At 35.5% G+C, this 22,449-nt stretch overlaps 2 protein-coding genes across 2 annotated transcripts in view; one reads left to right on the top strand and one right to left on the bottom strand.

Annotated features, from left to right (window-relative positions):
- LOC117413735 (mitochondrial S-adenosylmethionine carrier protein-like) overlaps positions 1-18,653 on the top strand; it is a 60,785-nt gene extending 42,132 nt beyond the window's left edge. The window contains exons 6-10 of the mRNA XM_058999651.1: positions 4,245-4,289; positions 10,164-10,233; positions 12,377-12,441; positions 13,875-13,948; positions 17,498-18,653. Of these exons, the coding sequence (XP_058855634.1) occupies positions 4,245-4,289; positions 10,164-10,233; positions 12,377-12,441; positions 13,875-13,948; positions 17,498-17,594 (351 nt within the window). The 3' untranslated portion in view covers positions 17,595-18,653. The remainder of the gene's footprint in view (positions 1-4,244; positions 4,290-10,163; positions 10,234-12,376; positions 12,442-13,874; positions 13,949-17,497) is intronic.
- The window catches only part of LOC117413734 (leucine-rich repeats and immunoglobulin-like domains protein 1), a 49,602-nt gene continuing 45,312 nt past the window's right edge, over positions 18,160-22,449 (bottom strand). The window contains exons 18-19 of the mRNA XM_034023029.3: positions 22,017-22,313; positions 18,160-21,521 (exon numbers count right to left, since the gene is read on the bottom strand). Of these exons, the coding sequence (XP_033878920.3) occupies positions 21,292-21,521; positions 22,017-22,313 (527 nt within the window). The 3' untranslated portion in view covers positions 18,160-21,291. The remainder of the gene's footprint in view (positions 21,522-22,016; positions 22,314-22,449) is intronic.

Raw genomic sequence — 22,449 nt, 5'->3', positions numbered from 1 at the left:
TCAAATGTCTTCTCAAAACTGGTGTAAATAAAGCTGCATTTGTTATTTTTACTTGTACATGTACATTATACGAACTCGTCAAAAAAAAGCCATGCATACAATACAAGGATTTATTTTACGGTTTTGCCCTTACATGGTCAGTGCCACATGTACTAAACAAAACGTACCTCTATAAAGGGTGCAGTTAAAGGTTGTTAGACGCATTGTCATCCAATGTAAATACATTACTTTTACAGGATAAACAATATTCAAGCTGTTATTAAAATTTACATTAGCCAGAGAATGTACAGTACGGCATGTGTGGGGATCAAGCAGCTTTGGAGACTGCTGAGTGTTTGTTGGGTGCAGCATAATTTGCATTGTGTTTTGCTTTCCTAAACCCATTTGACTGCGGTACACAACACAACCTGTCCATAACTAAAGCAAAAACAATATTCAATCTACAGTATCACACACGGTTTTGTAAAAATGAATGCCACAGTGGTATGTTTTATTAGTTAGTTAAAGTGGTTTAAAATGGAAACAGACCGAACATATTGGAAAGAAGAATGGGCCAAAATCACTCTGACACTGTGTGCATAGCTGGTACATACTTACCCCAAAAGACTTAAAGCTGTTATTGCAGTGAAAGGTGGCTCTACCAAATATTAATGTGTGGGGGTTGAATACTTATGCAAGCAAGATATTTCAGTTTTTAATTTTTCTTAAAAATATTTCCCAACATAAAACCAATGTCACCTTACAATAATTGATTTTGAGTTTCAGTGTTTTAAAATAAAATATCAAACAGAATGAAATTTCAGTGTACCATTTGTAATTCAGTAATATGAGAGAATTGGTCAGGGGTCTGAGTACTTTTGCAAGGCACTGTATATTTGCTCAAGATATTAAGAAGCCAGAACAGTGATTGATCTGAAAGACCAGTATAAAATATGATACTTGAAGAGCCTTTGCCTAATGGGGTGTCTGTGGATGGGTTAACTTTTTTATGACGTCATTTCTTTCAGCAATAACAATGTGAAATCTTCTAATCCTTAATAAATGAGTATTGAGCTGTAAAGCAGTCTCAATTGTGCGTGCTATCTTTGAGTCAGAGCATAACTCTGCCGAGGGTATGCACTTTAATAAGCATTGGCAGTAAATCTGCTGCATGTGTGGAACAGATTTGCACTTTGCCTGCTTTGGTTATAAATGTTACAGTCTAGCCTAGAGCGACACCATTCTGTCAGTGAATATTTCTTCTGGGGATGGCAAAGACCTTTTCATTTCTCTTGATTTCTTGATGTGATGCTGGCGCATAGAGACCTGCGAGACCCTTTAGCTAATACAGATTTTATTGTAGGCCCTTGAGGGTGTGTAGCTATAAATAGGATATTATTGTTTCTGCTAAACTGAAGCAGCTGCTAAGTGGTGGATCCGGTTAAAAAAAAAATTATAATACTGCATTGTTACCCAGTTTTATCACGACATTGAATCAAACTCCCCATAGTTATGTTTGTTCTTTTTGATTGAATAATGGCATATAAATGTGAGAATGCAAGAAATGGGGTCATAAAGTGACACTGTATGTTTTGATTAAATGTAACCTTCTGTGTATGATGTGATGATGATTTTAATGTTTAAATCCACACTATTTAAAAAGTTTAAATCCAGTCATACCAGTATCTAAACGTTGAATGTAAAAAGCTTGGGCAGATTGAATATTTATACAGTGTACAAGTTTATAAAATGCAGGTTTAGTTTTGTATTTATTTCTAACAGTTTAATTAATATTACAGTATCTGGGCCCTGCTCTGCATACTGTAGTCTAAAATATGCTTTTTCTTTAATGTTTTTTTTTTTTTTTTTTTACTTTTGTTCATCAGAATGAACATATGCAGTTATTAATATACAGTCCTCCATACAAGTGTTTTGTCTTTTTCTGAAACCAACAGATACACCCTTACATAAAGCAACTCTTAACTCATAAAAAAGAGAAAATTATGAATCATTAAAGTATCATTACAGTAGATCAACATTTTTAATGTTTTAATACAATTCTTGTAACACGAATTCACTCAAAAAGCTTAAATGGGAGATGCAATATGGCAACACAGTGACAGCTCTAAGAAAAGAGCATACCTTCACTCATTTTGATTGCACAGTTATTCAAGTATAAACTTTTAACTCTTTCAGGACCATGCATTTTTCAGTGGGGTGCTCCCCCAGGATCAGGTGTTTTTTGGCTGTATTTGACTCTCTTACTATACAAATTCACTAAAAATCATGTTTTTTCAGTAGCATCTTGGAAATGGTGTCTTTCTTTTCAGAACACTATAAACTACTTCAGAAACCATACAAACTTTTTTTTTTTTTTTAAACTATTTGTATGTATTTATTTATTTATGTATTTATTTATTTATTTATTTATTTAAATGTAAAGTATTTTTTATTTTGTATTCTGCTTACACGTGTAAAAACTTGTTATTCTATGATCCGAGGGACCTTACAATACTCCCTGAAAGTTCTGTTGAAAAATCTTGATGTTTGGGCAGATTACAAGACATTGTTTCACCTGAGTGATTGCAATGACATAATACACGTTTATTCACAGGGTCTTTATAAGCAATAATGGACACTACTCTCGATTTTTATTTTCTCAAAATAAATATTTATAATTAAAGTAATAGTTATTCATTCCATTATTATCAGTAATAAGGGAAAAAGAAACATACCTGATGAAAGTTCATGAAATAGTATCTGCTTATATCCACTGATTTCTTGATATTTATGAACGTGTGTGTGTGTGTGTGTGTTTTTAATCGTGTTTACACGATCGTGGTACTAGAAGCCCACTTCAGTATGATCGTGTTAACACGATCCCGGTCCTTAAAGGGTTAATGATACCCGATTTAATATCAGCTGTTTCACATTCCAGTCTTCTCTCAAATCTTAGCTTTGACTGTGATGCACAAATAAAAAGGCTTGGATTAGAGAACAGATCATCATTATATATTGGAAATGCTGGAGATCAGTGGTACTCAACGCCAGTTCTTGTGAAGCTCCAACTGTCCAGGTTTTTATTATAACTGAAACCAGGAACAATATGTTGATTTCAAATCTACATTTACTGTCCAGCTTCGAATCCCTGTGGGCATTGTTCTTAATACAATTCACATTTAAAAAATATATATATATATTTTTTGTCCAGGTTGGAACAGTAACCTGGAACAGTTTGAGTTGCTGAAGAGCAGGAATGAAAACCACAGACATAGATTATTAGAAAGATTAGTGTGCAACTAAAAGCAATGGTGTTGACAGGTTTGCAGTCTTCAGAATCTTTTCATATTGTGCAGCACCATCTCGGAAGAGAAACATTGTCGCGCAGAGGTTCATTAAATACAAGGATGATTTCTAGAGAGCAGATGGTTGTGCTTTTAAACTTCCACTTTGTTACCTCAGAAATATCCACAAGGTTAAATAAATATTAAAGATTGAAAGGTGGATTAGGGTAGAGAGTTGGGGAGTGGTGGTACTGTACACTACTTTGCCTATAGGACACATGCAAATTGTTGTTGTGTTGCTCAAATAAAATCTAAAATAAAAAACTAGCATATGAACACTGTGGCTGGAGCAGCAAGAAGTTGGTAGTGTTGGCCATGATTGACCTTTCTGTGGGACTGGAGTATCTCAAGGGAAGGTCCTTTTTTGCTGGAGATGACAAACTTCCTCTGAGATTTCAGCTTGTCAGCTCATTGTACAGCAGTGACATTGATTTCTTCTCGCTGCTGCTTCCTGCCTGGGCAGATAACAAATTTGCTGTGGCAGCTGCCTGTCAAGTTCTGTTTTACACAGGAGTCTAAACTGGGGACTTCTCATTTATTAATCATTACTCATGAGCCTTGTGGGAGTACAGGAAGATAACTATTCATTAACTTGCTACATTTCTCAATTGAAAGATCTCAATGACGTAGCTGGGTGTTCTCTTGAAATGCAATGCAGTGTCAACTTATTTGAATGGTGTAACATTCAGTTTTCCAAATGTGTTAGGTGATGGGTTCTCTTGATCGAGAAAGTAATAGTAACTACATAAGAAAGGCTGCACATAGGCCCACTCTTTTGATTGGACTTGATATTCTGAAGAAAGTTGTGATGTCACTGTATTCAGAGTGAATCAATGACTACACCTGGGTAATCCATTGCAAGAGTCTGTGGCAAACCTGTGACCTTTTTTTCTTACTGACATAACTTCTGTTTGATTTCAGATTCCCTTCTCTCTTGTGCAGTTTCCACTCTGGGAGTTTTTAAAGGTAGGTCAATATTTAGCCAACTTGAAACCTTAGAATATTGCTTTCTGTTTTGGTGGTCGAATAATATTCTTTCAAAGTTGATTGCACCATTGTTAGAATTCAATTCACAAAAATGACTAATGTAGTTTCTTAGATATAAGGGATGGAAATAAGACTCCCATTGCATAGCAGTTTGATCCATTACTGGCTTTACTATGAGTTTAACAAGACACACCTGAGCTTGTTAGCTATACACTATGGCTAATCAAGCTTGTAGTAAAACTTGGAATGGATGAAACTTCTATACAGTAAGAGTCTTATTTCCGTCCCTGTTTGGGGAAATAAAATATTGCATGACTAAGTACAATTTTAACAATATCTTGCATTTTCATGTATCTATCTCTCAGGAATGATTACAAATGTATCACTTTCACCATAAAGGAGAACAGCACATGTGTCTCAGTTGTCTGCTTCTGCATCATAAAAGTGATTTTTAAATCTAGCATTTTAAGGCATGATGTCATAGCTAACCAATGAGAACAGCAAATTCCAATGCCATAACCGCCTAATTTTACTAAAAGGACAATGCATCAGACAGCTGTGAGGGAAATAGAGATCACTTTCTCAGTGAAATAATAACTGTCATTCACAGGATTTTTTCACACTTTGAAAGACTTCTTCTTTCTTGCCATCTGTTTCTGCTTCGTAAGTCATTTTGTGTGGAACAGAGGAATTCAAATCTTTAGTCACGATCATAATAGTGTCCAAAATGGCACAATAGAAAATGGTAGCCAGACAAATTACAAGATTTCGTTAAATTACTGTAATAAAATGTATTTGTTGAAACCGGAGGCAACAACTTTTGCATTTTATTTACTGAAAATTCCACCCTCCCAAAATATCTACTAGGATTTTTTCATGATGTGGAAAAGTCAGTCTTCCGCATTTTGTTGGTGTTGGACAAAATCAGATATAATATTGTTATATTTGTTTCAGTTAGTCATAGATCTTGTTAAGCCTAAAGGCCATTGCACACTGGATCCGTCATTTAGCATCCGTCATCCGAAAAAGTCGTCCATTGCACACTAGATGCATTAGTATCGTACTTCAGAGCGATGATGTGCAGTGGAGGCTTTGTAGTAAATATATCTAGTTTCAGTATTTTAATAAAATATAAATACAATTCTGTTGTACGTAACTTTGAACACAAAAACATGTTTCTACTAGATCTACAATAATGTTGTTACCCAATATATAATAAAAAAATAAAATGAAAACATATGATATTACACAACACAGTTTCTGTTTAGACACACGTTAAATTCAGATGCGTTGTCGGATCCAGTGTGCAATGGCCTTAAAGGGGATTTTCTATATCCCTTGCTTTTAGTTTGATACCAAACCCAGCTCATACAGATTCCTTGAATGCACCACTTTGAAGGCTTGCATTTATGTAGTCGATAGAGGACTCGAGATTGTCTAAGCATGGTCACTCCTTGGTCCATATCTATCCATATGTCCAGAAGAACACCATTGAATTCCTGCACACTGTGTCCTATTGCCTTAAACATGAGAAAAGTACAATACTCAATCTGGCAATCTGGTCCCTGTGAAATCAAATTCTGAAAGATGACTCCACTAGTTCCTCCCAGCAATATGTTCTTACAACAGACATTCTAAACTTCACTTATGTCACCACATTATTTTCAAGAATCCTTTTACTGTTATATTTTAAATTACTATATGAATGTATGATCATTTGTAGGAAGCATTTACTGTCCTCTTGATCCCTGATCCCTGTATTTGCCACATTAAGTTAATTAACCAGATTGAACTATGATCAGTAGACTGAGCTTTCTTTAACAGGGACCTAGTTGTGTAATCACTACTATTTTGTTTCTTTGATTAGCTCCTCAGTGATATGTTCCGGTAGCTCAAGTTTAGACCAGTGTGTCCCCGACAAATTCAAAATGGCTGACAGACAAAAAAGGACAGGACAGTACTTACTCTAGCTGAAAACGTATTGAACGGTTGGAAAAGGCTGAATGCACTTTTCAAAGAGTATGATGTGGGAAAGTCAACGATTACTGACACAAAAAACTAGAGAAATTCTTGAGCACCTTGGAATCAAGTACCGCCACAGCACTACGAAGAACAATGCGACTGTGTCAAGACAATACGAGAGAAAAAACTTGTACATGTGGTTCATGCAAGAAATGGAACGAGGCGCTCCGATTTCAGGACCAGTACTTTGAGAAAGCATTGCTGTTCTATAGTCGGCTACACCCAGAGGACGAGGCTGTACAGATTTTACAAAGACACAGCATCGGGCAGCTTTGCTTAGCAGGGGAAAAACTCAGCACGGATGCAACAGTTAGAACTGTTTTGTCAGAAAATGTTCCAGTGTAAAACTAAGGAAACAAAGTGTTTGGGGCATAGAGTGCTGATGTTTAAATACACCTTTAGAGTACAATATATGTACATGTATTGAAGTTTTTTTGTAAAGTTGCATTTTATCCGAATGTTCGTTCATAAGAACTATTTCTATGTCACCTAAACTGTTTGGATGACCAGGTTTCTACTGTGTGTGTCTATATACAGTGTCTATATCTATATCTATATACAGTCATCACTCGCATATCCGACCCTATAAAATTTTGACTTCAGTGACGGTTAAATGCGCTTGATGCATATTTCATTATTTTATTTTGGCCCGATCCTACCCTTGTCTGTTTTTCAGGGAACACAAAAATGATACAATATCAAAAATACATATCTGAAAATAAGTAGGCTTCAGAAAGTAGGAGATGGAAATCGCATGTGACGGGTAAGTGCATTAATTTGTATATGTATATATATATATATATATATATATATATTTTTTTTTTTTTTTAGCAGACGCCCTTATCCAGGGCGACTTACAATTGTTACAAGTTATCGCATTATTTTTTACATACAAGTACCCATTTATACAGTTGGGTTTTTACTGGAGCAATCTAGGTAAAGTACCTTGCTCAAGGGTACAGCAGCAGTGTCCATCAGCTGGGATTGAACCCACGACCCTCCGGTCAAGAGTCCAGAGCCCTAACCACTACTCCACACTGCTGCCCTATATATATATATATATATATATATATATATATATATATATATATATATATATATATATATATATATATATATATATATATATATATATATATATATATATATATATATATATATATATATATATATATATATATATATATATATATATTCTTAATACAAGGGTGGTAAAACACAACTGATGTGCATCTGGGTAACAGATAACCGAGTGCTGACTGTATCTATGGAAAGCTACACTATAATTACAAATAGATATATCATTAGATTAATATATAGAGAGAGAGATATCTTTTTTTTTTTTTTTTTGTAAGACAGTTTTGAAGTAAAATATGTGTTTTTAGTGCAATAAAGATTTGTATATGTTTTTTATTTAATCTTAAAATAAAATGTTGATGTTTAGAAACATTCTGAGTTAATGATAAGTGTTTCCTGGTCTTCTGACATTAATCGGGTTTAAACAAGAATCTAAGTAACTAAATGTAATTCTTAAACAAGGAAAAGGGTTCTATACTTTAAGGTGGTAAAGTAAGTTGTGTGAAGCTTGTGAAGGATGGTAAATAGTGCAGTGTAGTGTCTGTCCAGAAGAGTTAAAAGGGGGTCAGAGAGCATAGAAGTTGAACAGAGCTCCGCCTGTGTGAGTTTCCATGCACCACAGCCAGCAGATTTAATTCCAATTTGTTATTCATAAGGGAAGAGCGAGAGACTGGGATGGCTCTCTGCGACGGCATCCCTTTGAAGTGAAAAAACAAAGTCTCCCATTCAATCTGCAACTTAATGGAATACACATGACACATCTTGGCACTTACAGTAGTGCAGCCCCTGGACTACACACTCCAGTGAAGGAGTGGGGGGGGGATAGTGCCCTTTTAAAAAAAGATCTGCCGGTAATTATTTCATGCTGTTCTTCAAATGGCATTCCTTAAACCAATCAAGCAGTCATTATTTGCGGCAGCTGAGCGATTGTAAAGCTTTTTAAAACAGGATTGCTAATTATGACACTTTCAATGCTAGGATTTAAATGTTCTACTTTATTAGGTAATATAGTCATTTATGCTACATGGGTCCCATTTACAAATAATGGTTTACATTGCAAAGAAATCAGACTTAAAATGTGTGTTAAACACGCAATCTGTATACGGCACAATATTGTAGTGCAGAACATGCAAGGGACTAATCTTCACATCACCAATGACTAAAAATGAACCTTTTAATTTGACATACTTACAAATTTCAAGTTCTGTTGCTCTAATCGTAAGATTTGCGTTCTTTTTTCTCTATTGCTCAAACTTGCTGTCAATTGGTGCTTTAATCTGTTGACTTCACCTCTTTCATGGTACATATTGTACAAACAAGGTCACAAGGTCTACAGGTCACAATATGACATAAGGGAGGGGTAAAATAAATCTAATACGCAATTCATCTGTAACAATGTGTTCTTCAGTTAATTGAAAACTGTTCAATTGTGTTGCATACAGCACATTGCACAACAGCAGCTATTTAACTTGGCAATTTTAAAAAGACAGCACGTGATCAAGCGGTATTTATAATCAGCAATCCATATAAGTAATTAAAGAAATGTGCAATTAAAATATCCACAACAGTATAGCTTTTTTGCTTTTAAGTAGTGGTCTGGTTGAGTAAGGAAAGGGCTCCTCTATCGAGGTGGGGGCGCAGGTAGATAACTTTTTTATTTTTATTATTTTGCACACAATATCATGTCATCATATATCTAAAATGTGCTTATGCCATCTATCAAAAGTGATATCAACACTAGAAATATGAGTACAGTATTTAATTATCAGCAGAAAATAACTGTGTTTATTGATCCGATCACATTTTATTGTATATTTGTCCTTAGTTAAGGACGCCATTCTTTGTCTAGGATGAGTTTTGGCTTGCTGTCTTGTTTTGGTAGGAGGCTATATCAAATCAACAGCAAGGCAGTTCTTCTAGAACAATGTTTCTAACAGTCTGACAAACCAAAATGTTCAGACAGAGTCCTTTTAAATTGAGTTTCATTTCATTCACTGGCCAAGAGATGTGTGAAAAATGGTGTTCTCTTTATAGTGTATGAGGAGATATCCTAGTGTTCACAGCCTGGATACATAGTATCTCTTCAGTCTGACTTCTAGAACATTCAAAAAGAGGGGTCATGCAGAAAGCCTAAGAAACACAGCGACCACAGCGATCTGCCAAAGAGGCTGTTGTGTCTCTGGCATTTGTTCTGCTGTGAACAAGCACAATATGAGGATGGAGGGCTAGGTTAGCACCACAGTGAGCGTTGCCTGTCAAGGGTATGGATAAAACAAAGCTCCTCTGGCGGAGGTTGAGATATTTTTCCTGGATTAAGATATTTTATGCACGCCTGCATAGCTGTACAATTTCCTTCAGACGGTTATTTAGCAAATCCACATGCAAGTCCCTTGTAAATTATACTAACCTACATATGAGAAATAGTTTGGGAATGCTTATAATTTGACACTGGGAAATAATTGAAGCCATATTAAAAAGGTTCAGGACAATCTTCTGTACATTTATCTTTGTTATTGTAAGTCTTTGTTTTTGCTGAGCTCTATACTGTAATTGTAACCCCTGCTCTTTTCCAGCTGCTTCTTTTGGTAGCCAGTTAAGTTTCTTGGGAAAATGAGTGTATTACATCACTGAACATGAGAACACAAAAATAGCTGCACACTTGAGTTTCCATCCTCAGAGCTAACCCAGTGGGGTTTCAGATGGTTTTAACTGCATCTAATATCTTCATTTCCCCCCCCTTTTTTTCCACTGCAGGGCCTTTGGTCATGGAAGCAGGGTCATGTGCTGTATTCTTGGCAGTCAGCAGTGTGCGGAGCTTTTGCAGGTGCAAAGGATTATATGCTATACTGGGAAATGTGAAGGGAGGGGGGAAAAGCCAGGAAAAAAAAAAAAATATATATATATATATATATATATATATATATATATATATATATATATATATATATATATATATATATATATATATTTTTTTTTAAGTTATAAGTTTAACAAAGCTGCATTCCTTAACAAATTCCACAAAGGTCATCTCAACAGTAACATGTTTTTTAGTTCTGCTGTAAAAGGTAAGTCCTGGTAAACCAAATATAAATTAAACATTTTAAATAAAATTCACTGCATCCTACCACTGGACAATTTTGAAAATTATCTGTGAAGAGGCCTGCTCTGGGTGCTAGGCCACGCAGCTGTTTGACCCACATAGCTCTTCAGGGGTTTTAAGTGATTTCAACAAGAGGACATAATTCACAGCTCATGTGACAGGAATGACAGAAAAAACAGATTAATTGTAGTCGGGAGGGTTGAGGATACTGACAGAACACCCCGAGGGCCTAAAGCCTGCCATTTTCTGTTTTAGCAACGCTTCTGGCCACAACCACCTGGTATATCTAACCCCAGTTTGGGGAGGAGAAAGAGAAACTTTAAATGGGTTTGCACTTTTAATATAGTTTTTAATGATTTTTACATTGTACTGAATTATACATCAGTCCTAATGCAGAATTTGAAAAATAAATAGTTCAAGGGGAGCTATATTTTTAAGGCGGATTTTTAAAAAAAATAGCACCATGTCAGACTTGAGCACAAAGTGGCAAAGCAGTCCATTTTATTGACAATTTAAGTTAGTATGTGTCATGGTATACCGTATTCATTTGATCTAAACCGTGGAGTAAGAGAATTTCTATCTGAAAAAACACCAGGAAGGGTGCTATATTAATGAATTAAATAACTGCAGTACTTCGGTCCATCCCAGTTTAGATCAATTAAATAGGCTCATTGTAAAAACTACTTGATACAACTGTTAAACTAGATCTACACCCACTGTATATATAATCTAAAGTTGTGGCTTGCTTTCTACTCATATTTCTTTGCCATATAATGCATGTTCTTGGCAGACAGCTCAGTGAGCTCCAAACTAGATGTCTTGTACTGTATACGTGGTACTGGCTAGCTTGGATTAGCAAGGGTCTGCAAACAACAGGTGGTTCATACCCTGCACTTGTTGCACTGAAGCTTGATTTTAGTTTATTCAGAATGCAAAATAATACATACATATATATAATCCAGCAAATTTACTTTGAATTGAAAGTACTGCAAAGCACACCTTTATATGCTACTTAAGAATACAATGAAGTTAATCAGATGCTACATGTCACAGTCTGGAAGAGTGCTTGTTTGGATTGCTAATTTCACACTCACTTGGCTCATTGCTGGGAAAGCTTGTATAAATACAGTCAATGTATTTATTGAGCCATAAGCACAGGGTGTTACTTTTTATAATGGCATTACCAGCTAAGGACCATTATTGTGTGTACACAATATTTCTGGATTGAAATGACAACAATTGTACTTCATTGTCCTGGATTTAAACTTGTTTGTAATTGGGTCTTTTTTTTATATTTAAGTAGCTCCAGCTAGTTAATAATTGTTTCTGGTTAAATAATTTATCATCATTTATATGTTCCTTCTATTTTATTTATGGGTGTGGTATATTCCCTGGATGTACAGGTGGTATAGGAATGTGTGTGTGTGTGTGTGTGTGTGTGTGTGTGTGTGTGTGTGTGCACGCGCAGGCTGGCCATTGCACAGCACTAAAAAGTCTGCCGGTCATGTAATGGCTGTCTGGTATCTCTGTCACATTTGCTGTAGTCTGTCATCCGAAACTGTCACTGCAGCCACTTAACCAAGTTAGATAATTCCTGCTACTGTAGATGCGTGTGACCCATGGAAACACCTTTCTGGCAGAACAGCTTTAATCAGATTACATCAGAGAGCTATGTCTACTCTTGCAAAGCATCCTTCAGTGACATTTATTTGAAATGAGTTGAAAGCAAATGCGGATATAGTTTTTTTTTTTTTGTAATGGACTTTGTTGTTTGCTTTGTATAAATGTGTATATGTAGAAGTTTTTTTTGTTTTTTTTTAAAGTTATTCCCAAGATTAACCGTAATATATATTGTATGCATTCTCAGGTGGAGTTGCAGCTGCAGTCACGACACCCCTGGACGTAGCAAAGACCAGAATTATGTTGGCAAAGGTAAGCGTAAGCAATAGCATAATATTGCAAAGGACAGCTGGGAGGTGTTACAGGGCCAAAATACACATAACAAGGAATTGGACAGAAATTGAGCTACAATATGACCAGCCATGTCAAGACTGGAAATGTTATGTTTCAGCGTTGCTTCAAATAAAAACGTGTTTAACCTTTTATTTGAACAAACACACACACACACAACTAAATGTTAAAGTATTTAAATTATAGAACACCTACAATATCATCTTTCAATATGTTTTTCTTTTTGGATTAACTCTTTATTTTTCATGTCACAGTAATTAATACCCTATACATAAATGCAGTACAGATGTGTTTCTAATCCATTGCCAGCGCAGTGGGTGTTTTATAAAAGCTGTCTTTCATGACTTGGCATCATTAAATTTAGCTCTTGGGGTATTTTTTGTTTTCTTTTGTTTTTTAACTGGTCTTCTAGATAAACACATCCAATATCATGCAGAGTATTTTATTTAGAAAACTGCAACAAGCAAAAATAGCGGGGTTCTACTGGTATGGTGGACTCATTAACACTCACTGATACGTATGGAAATAGTTAATAGAATGCCCTTGACATTAAAGAATAACACCATTAACCAAAACAGTTGACTATTTGATGATAATGAATAAAGCTATTGAAATTCTAAACAGCCTGACAGGTTAGAACAAACATCCTGCTGAATTTCAACATGTGTTCAAGTGTACAAGCAAGCACAATCTGGATGGGTGGATTTCATTTCATCATGACATCTATCATCATGGTAGTTTGCATAGATATCTCGTCAGGTTTAGTAGAGGTAGCTTGGACACTTCATTGAGAGCTGCCCTGAAGACCTGCATCAGTGGATGTGTGTTTTGTTTGGAATGTTCAGACATGGAATTGCATTTTTAGTGAAAGAAAGAAGGGCCACGATTTCAGACACGTGCCTTGCATGACTTAACCTAAAACCTAACCAAAGTCCAAAAGAAAAGGCTTTGGTCATTTAAATGTCGACTAGGATTCTGTAATCAACGTCCAAGTGTGAAAAATTATAACCTGAATCCATCCATAGTTTTAATTAATTGATTCTACGTGCGATAATCTTTCTTTCCTAATTAAAAATAATTATTGTATTAAAATAACCCTCTATACTTAATACATAAACCAGTTACTTCAAAATGGTGTGTGCTTCCTGCTTACAAAATTAGACAACCACGATTTAGTGGGACTCATACTGTGTAATTTCATAGGGTAGATACCTAAGGTGTAGGCAATTATGGATCACCTGTTGCATTGGCAGGAAGTGGATGCTTTGCAATTTTTCATGACAGAAGAAAAATGCAGATAGACTAAACAAAGTGTTGCTTCTATTACTGTGGAAGTTAAAAAGATAGGTCATAAATCACAGTGTTTTCTTTCTGTTTACTTTGTGCTGATGTAGGCAGGTACCACCACGGCTAGAGGAAACATTCCCTTTGTGTTGCAAGAGGTCTGGAACGCAAAAGGATTCTCTGGGTAAGCGTTATCAGCAGTAATGTTATCGTATATTATCTACCCTGAGGGATTCATATCTGACAACAAGGTATGCCACAGTTTTAACTATGTCTTGAGAACCACAGATCATATTTTAAGCATGTACCAGTGCTATGCATTATGAGAGGCTGTGGATGTAGATCACACAGCTTTTCATGGTACAAAATGGCTTCAAAGTGTTACTTTTATCCTTGGTGTGGGATAAGAATGGTACTAACATTGTTTGTTTCAGGTGGCTTTCTTTTTTTTTACAAATTGAGTTTATATGAGGAACATGTAGACTGGAGTCTGCCCACTCTCACTTTTCTTCCATTCTCTGGTTGCAGTGCACTGGATAGGTATTTTAGTTATTGAGAACCAGAAAGGTTGACTGATATCAATATTTAATTATCATTTATTTATTTATTTTTTTAATGAATCATTTGGAGACCTGGATTACAACAATAAAACAAAACGTCCGTAACCCACCACAGAACATTTACTTGTATTTCAAAGGAGATTTATTGTAGTATTATTTTGTTTTTGTGTTAACCAAATGCACATGGTTAATGATGCATAACTTTTAGAAGATGTTAGTTTGGCAACATGAAAAAAGGAATGAGAGGCCTTGTCTTAAAAGCTGTGTTTCTTGGCAATTTAGCTAACTACATGCCCTGATATATAAAATATTAAATATATTTTACAAAAATGGCGCAGAGGCATTGTTTTTATAAAAAGTGTTTCAAATTCTGGGTAATTATTTCAGAACAAGTTATTTATGGCCAACATCAATAATTTACTGTTTGACAATCCACAGCACATACCCTTCATACTCTTACACAAGGAAGTCAGCTTCGTTTAAACATATTTTTTATGAGCAGTCATAAAGCCAAAAGATCACCTTAGCACTAAAAATATTAAAGGCTACAAGCTCTGGAACGTGTAATTTTTTATTTAGTTTAAAAAAAAAAAAAAAAAGTCTTGCAATATTTTTTCAGCAGCCTTCTTAAGTATCCCTGTTGAATTAACCACACTGGTGTTTCCCATTTGATTTTTTCTTTCTTCTTACTAAAAAAATGCATGATTCACCTTCTAATTGCAGTACTGTTTGTGAACTAAGCACATCTTTAAAAAGAAAACATATTTATGTATGTATAGCTCTGTAAGAAAACAATGATAAATGATTCTGGGTAAACCCTGAACTGTTCCGCCGGTACGTACCTCGTACAAATTGCTCTGCTTTAAAGCTATAATTATGGTAATAAGCTCAATTGCTGTCTAGTGAAGCCATAAACTGCTTCCATCTGTCAGATTGCCCGAAGCTCTGAGCGGTGTTCATTACTACAAAAACCAAAAGAACTGCAATTAGAGGTTCACATAAACCACGTTTATGATAGGATCTTCCTAAGTACCAGCACGTATATTTTGGAGAATAGAAAATTACAACATATATTAGGCCACAATACTTTAATTTGGCTTTGGCTTTTTTTTTTTTTTTTTTTTATTACTCATAAGTTAATGAGATGTTGTGGCATAGGTATTATTGAGCATTTTGGGGTGTTTATGCCTAGCAAAATAAGATTGTGTACATTTATATTTCTGAATTTCAAGCTTTAATGTTGGGGACAAAGTACTCTGTTTGAATTTGGCAGTATTTATTTTATTACTAGGAACCTAATATCACCCACAATCCCACACATAGTTAAAGTCTGGTGCTTTTTGTCAGTGCTTAAGGTCTGTATGTTTATAGAAAATGGGGTTCTGCAGCTGATTAAAACTGCACTGGATTTAATGAGGACTTCTATCCAATAACATGTGGGAACTCCCATTATTAATGCTGTTTTAGTCAACACAGTGGATTTGAGATTAGCTCTGTTGAACGATGAATAATATACGACAGCTCTGATGCAGTGATTAAATGATGATGTAGCTAGATTGTTGATGTCACGGTTACTCAGTATACTCTGGGGGGATGTTGGAAACGGAGACCCCCAAATGTTTGTCACAGGTGGGGTTACTCATACTTTCACGTGTTGAGCCAGGAAATAATTGTCCGTTCGCTTATGAGTCATCTGAGCTAAAACATGATGAACGCGTGATATATTTATTCCAGGGCTAGTTGATAATGAGTAGTGCAGACTGTATCTATCCAGAGTATGGACAAGATTGGGGCTGTGCCAGGGATCAAGCCACAGGTTTTTAAATTTTTTTTAATCTATGCTGAAAATATAGAAAGGTACATAAATGAAACAGTGCAAAATCAAACCCGTGACTATCCAATGTACACATTGAGGTTTATTTCAATGATTTAAAGTAATAGTGACTGGTCTTAATACAGTCGCCTTTTACCTCTATATTAACTGTGCTTGTGTTCCTACCCAGGAAGGGTTTATTAGCTCATTTATCCCTGAATACAATAAAAAAATAAAAAATAAAAAATAAAAAAAATTAGTAACATATTGCAGTGAACTTAAAATGTAAGAAATGTCGCATATAGACACTCCTCTGCTAAGATAAATATACCCCACTGTCTTCAAGAAACCTGTATTTTCTGTCATAATAACTGTGATAACTTTTTATAACAGTTAAGGTTATAGAATAGCAATGAGCGATGTGGCATTTCAATATTTTACTGTAAAGATTTATAAAAAAAAAACAAAAAAACATAAGTGTAAAGCAGTAACATTTATAGTAATAGTCTGTTTTAAAATAAAAAACAACACTGCTCGTACCCAGTGCTGTAAACCATAAATCTATAGGACGATGTATAAAAGGTTACAGCACAGGAAATGTCTTCCTCCAAACATTTGATCTGGGTTGGATATTTTAAACGCTGGGATCTGTTGTTGAAAGATCTTTACTGTGTTTGGCACCTTGTCAGGCTGTTCAGTTCTAGTACAGTACATTATGCACAGGTGCTTCATGTACTGATGGGCAATAATGGCAGCAATAAGCATTTTGATTAGTTAATAAAATTAATAAAACAAAGAGTTCCTAGAGAAAGAGGAGATAGAGATAGAAATAGAAATATATGCCCCTTTTTCAAAGCATGATTGATATCCTTTGGTCAAAATCCATCCCACATGAGAATTGTGTACAAAATATAACCCCTTTTCCCAATTATGAGGGATTAAAATGTCTCAGATCTCAACTTCGTTTGACCCTTTTCTAAGGAATCAAAGCTATAAAGCACTGTGTGTGATTATATAAAAAATTGTGTTTATTAATGTGCATTTGCTTGCTAACAAAATTAAGACAGACAAGTTGTTTACTTAAATAACAGCCCAGAGCTTATTGTGCTGTTTTAGTAGAGTTCTAGCAGCAAGAGAAAATCTTACATATGTTTCTTTTTACGGTAAATAGAAGCTTGGTGACCAACTATGCATGACTGTAACATGTTTGTGTGTCATTTTTCTTTATGCTTTAAATTCCAGTGGGATCAACACACAAGAAAATATTTACCAATTTAAAAAAAACATGGGAAAAGCTGAAGCCTTATCCGTTTTAATTGCATTAAATAAAAACCTTCCTGTACAAATGTTTCTTTTTCAGATTGTTTGCAGGCATTGTCCCCAGAGTGGCCTGGATCAGCCTCGGTGGTTTCATTTTCTTAGGGGCCTATGAGAAAGCTCGCAGCTTGCTGTTGTAGCAGAGAGGAACGTCTGGCTGTTGCTGTGAGTGCCAGTGGAGGGGAATGAAAGAGAAATAGCAGCAAATATCCCCCTAGAGCCTCCTTGCCGGTACCTGACATTCACACTGTGCATTTTATATGGACCATCACGTAAGCACCTACAGGAGAAACCTCTGGCTTTCCACTTGCCATTTTTTCCGGTTGGAGTCTAATTTGAGTGCCACATTCTGAGTCTTGGGACACATGGAGCAAAGTTAACAAAGAGGTTGATGTCATATCCATTTCTCAGTAATTGACAGTTGTTACTAAATTGTTTCTTAGATTTTAAGATAAAGGAAGAGAGAAAAGCTCTGCGTTTGTTATAAAGCTGGTATGCAGATAGATGATTTGTTGAAGAAGTTTGAAGCTGCTTGCACATTGTCAACTTTCTGTACAATAGTAAGAATTTCCTCAACAAACTGTGACATGAGAATGGCGTCCCTGTATCCAGAATACATGTTTTTTTTTGTTTTTTTTACTTGCAATGTTAAGTTTTGATATGGAAGTTGTTTTCAATCATACAAGTTTTCCATTCAGTGACAAATTCCCTTGAAATAATTGCAGTTTATTAGGGTTGCACAGTAAGAAAATAGAGGCAAAAGTGGCTCCAATTTCAATTCACAGATGCAGCAGTTATATGGATTGGCCCCAATTTGAATTAAATGAAAACATTTGACCTGTGAAAATGGCATAAGCAGGCAATTCCACGTTTCCTGGAATGATACACAGTTATTAGACCTATGGAATATGCAGATAATTGCAAACAGAAAAGCTGTAAAATGAACACAGATGAGCACAAGCTCTGTACTAACGTTGTGTTGTTGCACTAATTGTAACGTATTGCTTTCGGAAAACCTTTTTACATGTCAATTGAAGCTGACAAATGGTGGGTTTAAAATAATAACTTTAGTTTTAGGAAATCTTATTATAAGAATGTCCTTTTTTAAAAAAAATGAGTGTGAGCAATGATGCAAAGACACCATGTCATATTATAATTGGGTTTTTAATAAAGACACTTCAGTGTCACGTTAGACACTTGTTCTTGTCCATGTACAATCTTTTTTTTTACCAAAGTTTATATAAATAAATAGTTTTGTACAGAAAAGCGACACTCTCCCTTTGTCTCTCGGAAGCAGCACATATTTGTTGTGGCAGTAAAAAAAACAATCTCTTAAAAATAATGCAATGTTGAGCTTTTTACCCTTGTATTTGAGGCAATTTTGTGTTTTCAATAACAATTGCTTCGAGAGGGGTAAATATTTTTCTGCCAACAGTTTGAATACAGATTATTTCACATCATTGTCCAGGTCTAACATCTTGCTTCCAATTTGCAAACAATTTGATAAATCTCTGGTTTGTTTCTTTGAATCACAGCTGCAAGTTTTATTCTGCAGGTATTTTCCTTAATATTACACATCCTTTCACTTCCCCACAACATCAACAGTACATTGGCACTCATATAAGCTACCTATAGTGCAATTCTGTCGAGAATCAAAAACAGACTAGAATGATCAAGACAAGTAGCTTGGAAAATAATGTGTTGCTGTCTCATGTTACTTATAACCCAAATAAGATTCTTATTTGTCCAAGTGGTCCATATGTGTTACTACCACTACAGTTTAACAAACATGTAATAATATTAAAACATTTTTTTTAAATATACACAAACTGATAATGTCCACAGGTAACCAACACCAGCTGCAGCAGCTTTTACACATGTAAAACGATTCTGTATGGAAGAGCTTGGATACCAGATAGTGTTCAGGTTAACAGCTCAATTTATTCCAATTTCAAATATAACTACAGGATACATGAAAAGGAATTGCATCCTGAGCATTAAAGACATTTCTGTCATACTTCATTTATATATAATATACTAAATATGTGGTGACATGAATAAAGATCCCCTAAAGAGCCAATAGGAATCAGAGATATGTACTTTAAAATGTGGAGCAAATTACAGGGGAGATTAATAGTCTCAAAATCTTTGGGCTTTGGGATAAGCACTATGAAAACCAGAAACAACCTTATATTAAAAACCCTTACATTAGACCATATTAAAAATGGATTGATTGAATATTGATTTAAAAGTTTGATTTTGGCATTTAAATGAAAATGTGTAGGTTTATTACGAATTAATGTACCGTACATAGCTGAGATTTGTGAATGAAATGGTCTGAGGCTTTTAGTTTCACCTCTTTGTAAAAGTACAGCATTTAACAAAAGTTGGTGGTGCTTTTTTGTTTTTGTTTTGTTTTTAAATTGAGTGACCAATTATTCATTTGTAGTTATTTTTCCACACAATTTGGAATGTCCAATTCTGTTTTTTCTCCTCACCGCAGAGGGTCCCCACACAGCACAGACGTTCTGAGGGCGTGTGCGCATCCTCCGCTCTCACAAGCCTAAAGCCAGAACCGCTTTTACGCCGAGCAATCCAGAGCAGAGGTGGTCTGGCTACCAATCCCGGAGCACAGAGATCAGCCCTGCTTTTATCCACTCTGAATGTGCTCGGTGTCTGGCCAGTAGGGTTCGCTGTTGCGCGATGAGGAGAAAGAGTCCCTGCCGGTTTCCCCATCCCCCACCCTGGGAGCGTCAGAGCCAATGTGACACCCCCCTCGGGGTCCCCAGTAAAGTTCGGCCTCTTTGCACAGCCTGGACACAAACCGGCGCCAGCACCATCCAAGTTGTGTGACTCATCCTGCGCTGCCAGCGGCAATGCTTTAACTGGATGAGCCAAAGCTGGTGGTACTTTGACTAAAGAGTTGCAATACTAGCAGAGTGACTTTCAAACATTGTGACATAACAGAAAAGCTAAATTATTAAAAACACAATTTTAGTCTGCAAACTGTAGATTTACATGAAGGTAAAATTGCCTTTGTAAATGTTATTGCATTGCGTAGGCCAAACATTTTGCAACCTGTTTTTCACCAACTTTTGAAATCCAAAATAAGGTTCAGCAGACAAAGTGCTTGAAAATAAGATGTTCCTCTTTGTTTTCACACAAATGTATAGGGTTTACATTCATTTCCACACCAATGAGAAGTCAAATCAAAGCTCTTCCACTGTAAAATTCAGTTAATGAGAAGTGTGTTTAAGGCCATAAACCACCAGCATTATAATTCTTTATAAAATTAAAACTAAACCTAGAAGTGCAATTAAAAACTGAAGGAACGTGTGCTGGTGATCTTTCCAATATCCTTTTAAAATATATATTTGTAATTGAGCAAATGTTGTGAGAAGTGGATTCTTATGAGTGTACTTAGGGTTCATGCAGTAAGGCACCAGACAGTACTTTTTTTCTGTTTAGAAATTGGAAAAAAAAAAAAAAAAAAGAATCCACTCAGTTATTCATGCACTGAATAAAGATTAAAATATCCTTTGTAAAAGATATATGAAAACTCTTATGTACAAGCCATGTTCAATAAAACTCTCTCTTTGTACAATATTCTCTACATTTGCGTGCATCAAATGCACATCAACTGTTGAACTACAAATGATAACTCTGGGAAGATTACAATTATGTACAACTCAAAAACGCTCAAACAAGCAATGTCCTCAAACTTCTGATGCCCTTTCCTTGGAGAGCTTCTGGTTTCAAAGTTGAGGTAGTGTCTCAAAAACAATAAATAAAGGGTTTTCAGTGCAAAGAGGAAAAGCAGTTTTTATGGCCATCCTTTCAATCACTGGCTCTCCTCAATGGAATACTCTCGCTAATATTGGAGTCACATAGCATGGGTAGGTGTCCATTAGGAGGCAATGCCTGTCTGGCTTCGACCTCACATTTATTGTCCAATGAGGTCTGAGGAAGACCGGTTAATTTAATTGGTTCGTGGAATGAATCTTCTAAAGATGGAGGGCAGACAGTACTGAGTGGTCCTGAAGTTTCTATAGGTTGTGAATGGGAACCTGGAAAAAAAATAGAAGAGTTGAGATATATTAACATTTGAAAAATAAAGTAAATTTAGTGCACTTAAGGTGGCAAGACATACAGAATAGGTATTCTAGAACATAAATGACACAGTATAACACATTTAATCCAGCCCCTGGACATATTGGCATCCTACAGCTATGTCCAAAATCTTTGTCTCACCTAGAATTTTAGGATTGAAACAATTTAAAAAAAAATCTCTTAATTTAACATCATGTAATCAAAGAAACTAAACAAATTATATTGCAAAAGTCTACTGGAAGCCATGTACAGTATTTAAAGTTAGATTTCGAAATGTCACATTTTTCAATTTGTGTCAGTTTTTTGTTAAGTATATGGAAAACTACAAAGTGGTATGTAATTCAAAATGTTAACGTAACATTCAGCAGGTTTCTTTCGAATGAACATTGATAAACACCAGTTGAAATGTTGGAGGGGAAAAAAAATCTAAATAAAAGCTTTTAAAACATTACCATTGATGTCAAAATGTTTCAGTGACGGTCCTTTCTGTGTTTGTGCTGTCATCCTGTCATGGTTGCTAGGATACATAGGGCCTTCTCTTTCCAAACTACTGACAGTCCCATTGTAGTGCTGGTGATTCTCAGGGCCTGAATCTTCCAGGTCAGCCCTGCATGATCCTGTGCTGCCAAGTGCTTGTTGATGAGAGTGATCTTCCGGTCTGAAGTTCTGAGGGTAATATTCTTGATCTCTGGAGTAAGTGTTGGCATTATCCAAACAATCGCTGCAGATCACTTGAACTCCATACCCAGCTGAATTTAAAATGAGAAAAATTATAAATCCACCTGTGTACAACATAAATTAACCCATGACCAACCCATGTCTCGGTATATTAATGCTTCTTTATTATAATAATAATAATAATAATAATAATAATAATAATAATAA

This window comes from Acipenser ruthenus, chromosome 25, assembly GCF_902713425.1.
Source record: "Acipenser ruthenus chromosome 25, fAciRut3.2 maternal haplotype, whole genome shotgun sequence".
In the NCBI taxonomy this organism is placed as follows: domain Eukaryota; kingdom Metazoa; phylum Chordata; class Actinopteri; order Acipenseriformes; family Acipenseridae; genus Acipenser; species Acipenser ruthenus.
The sequence above is the reverse complement of the archived record's forward strand: the minus strand, read 5'-3'. Positions and strand labels throughout refer to the sequence as shown.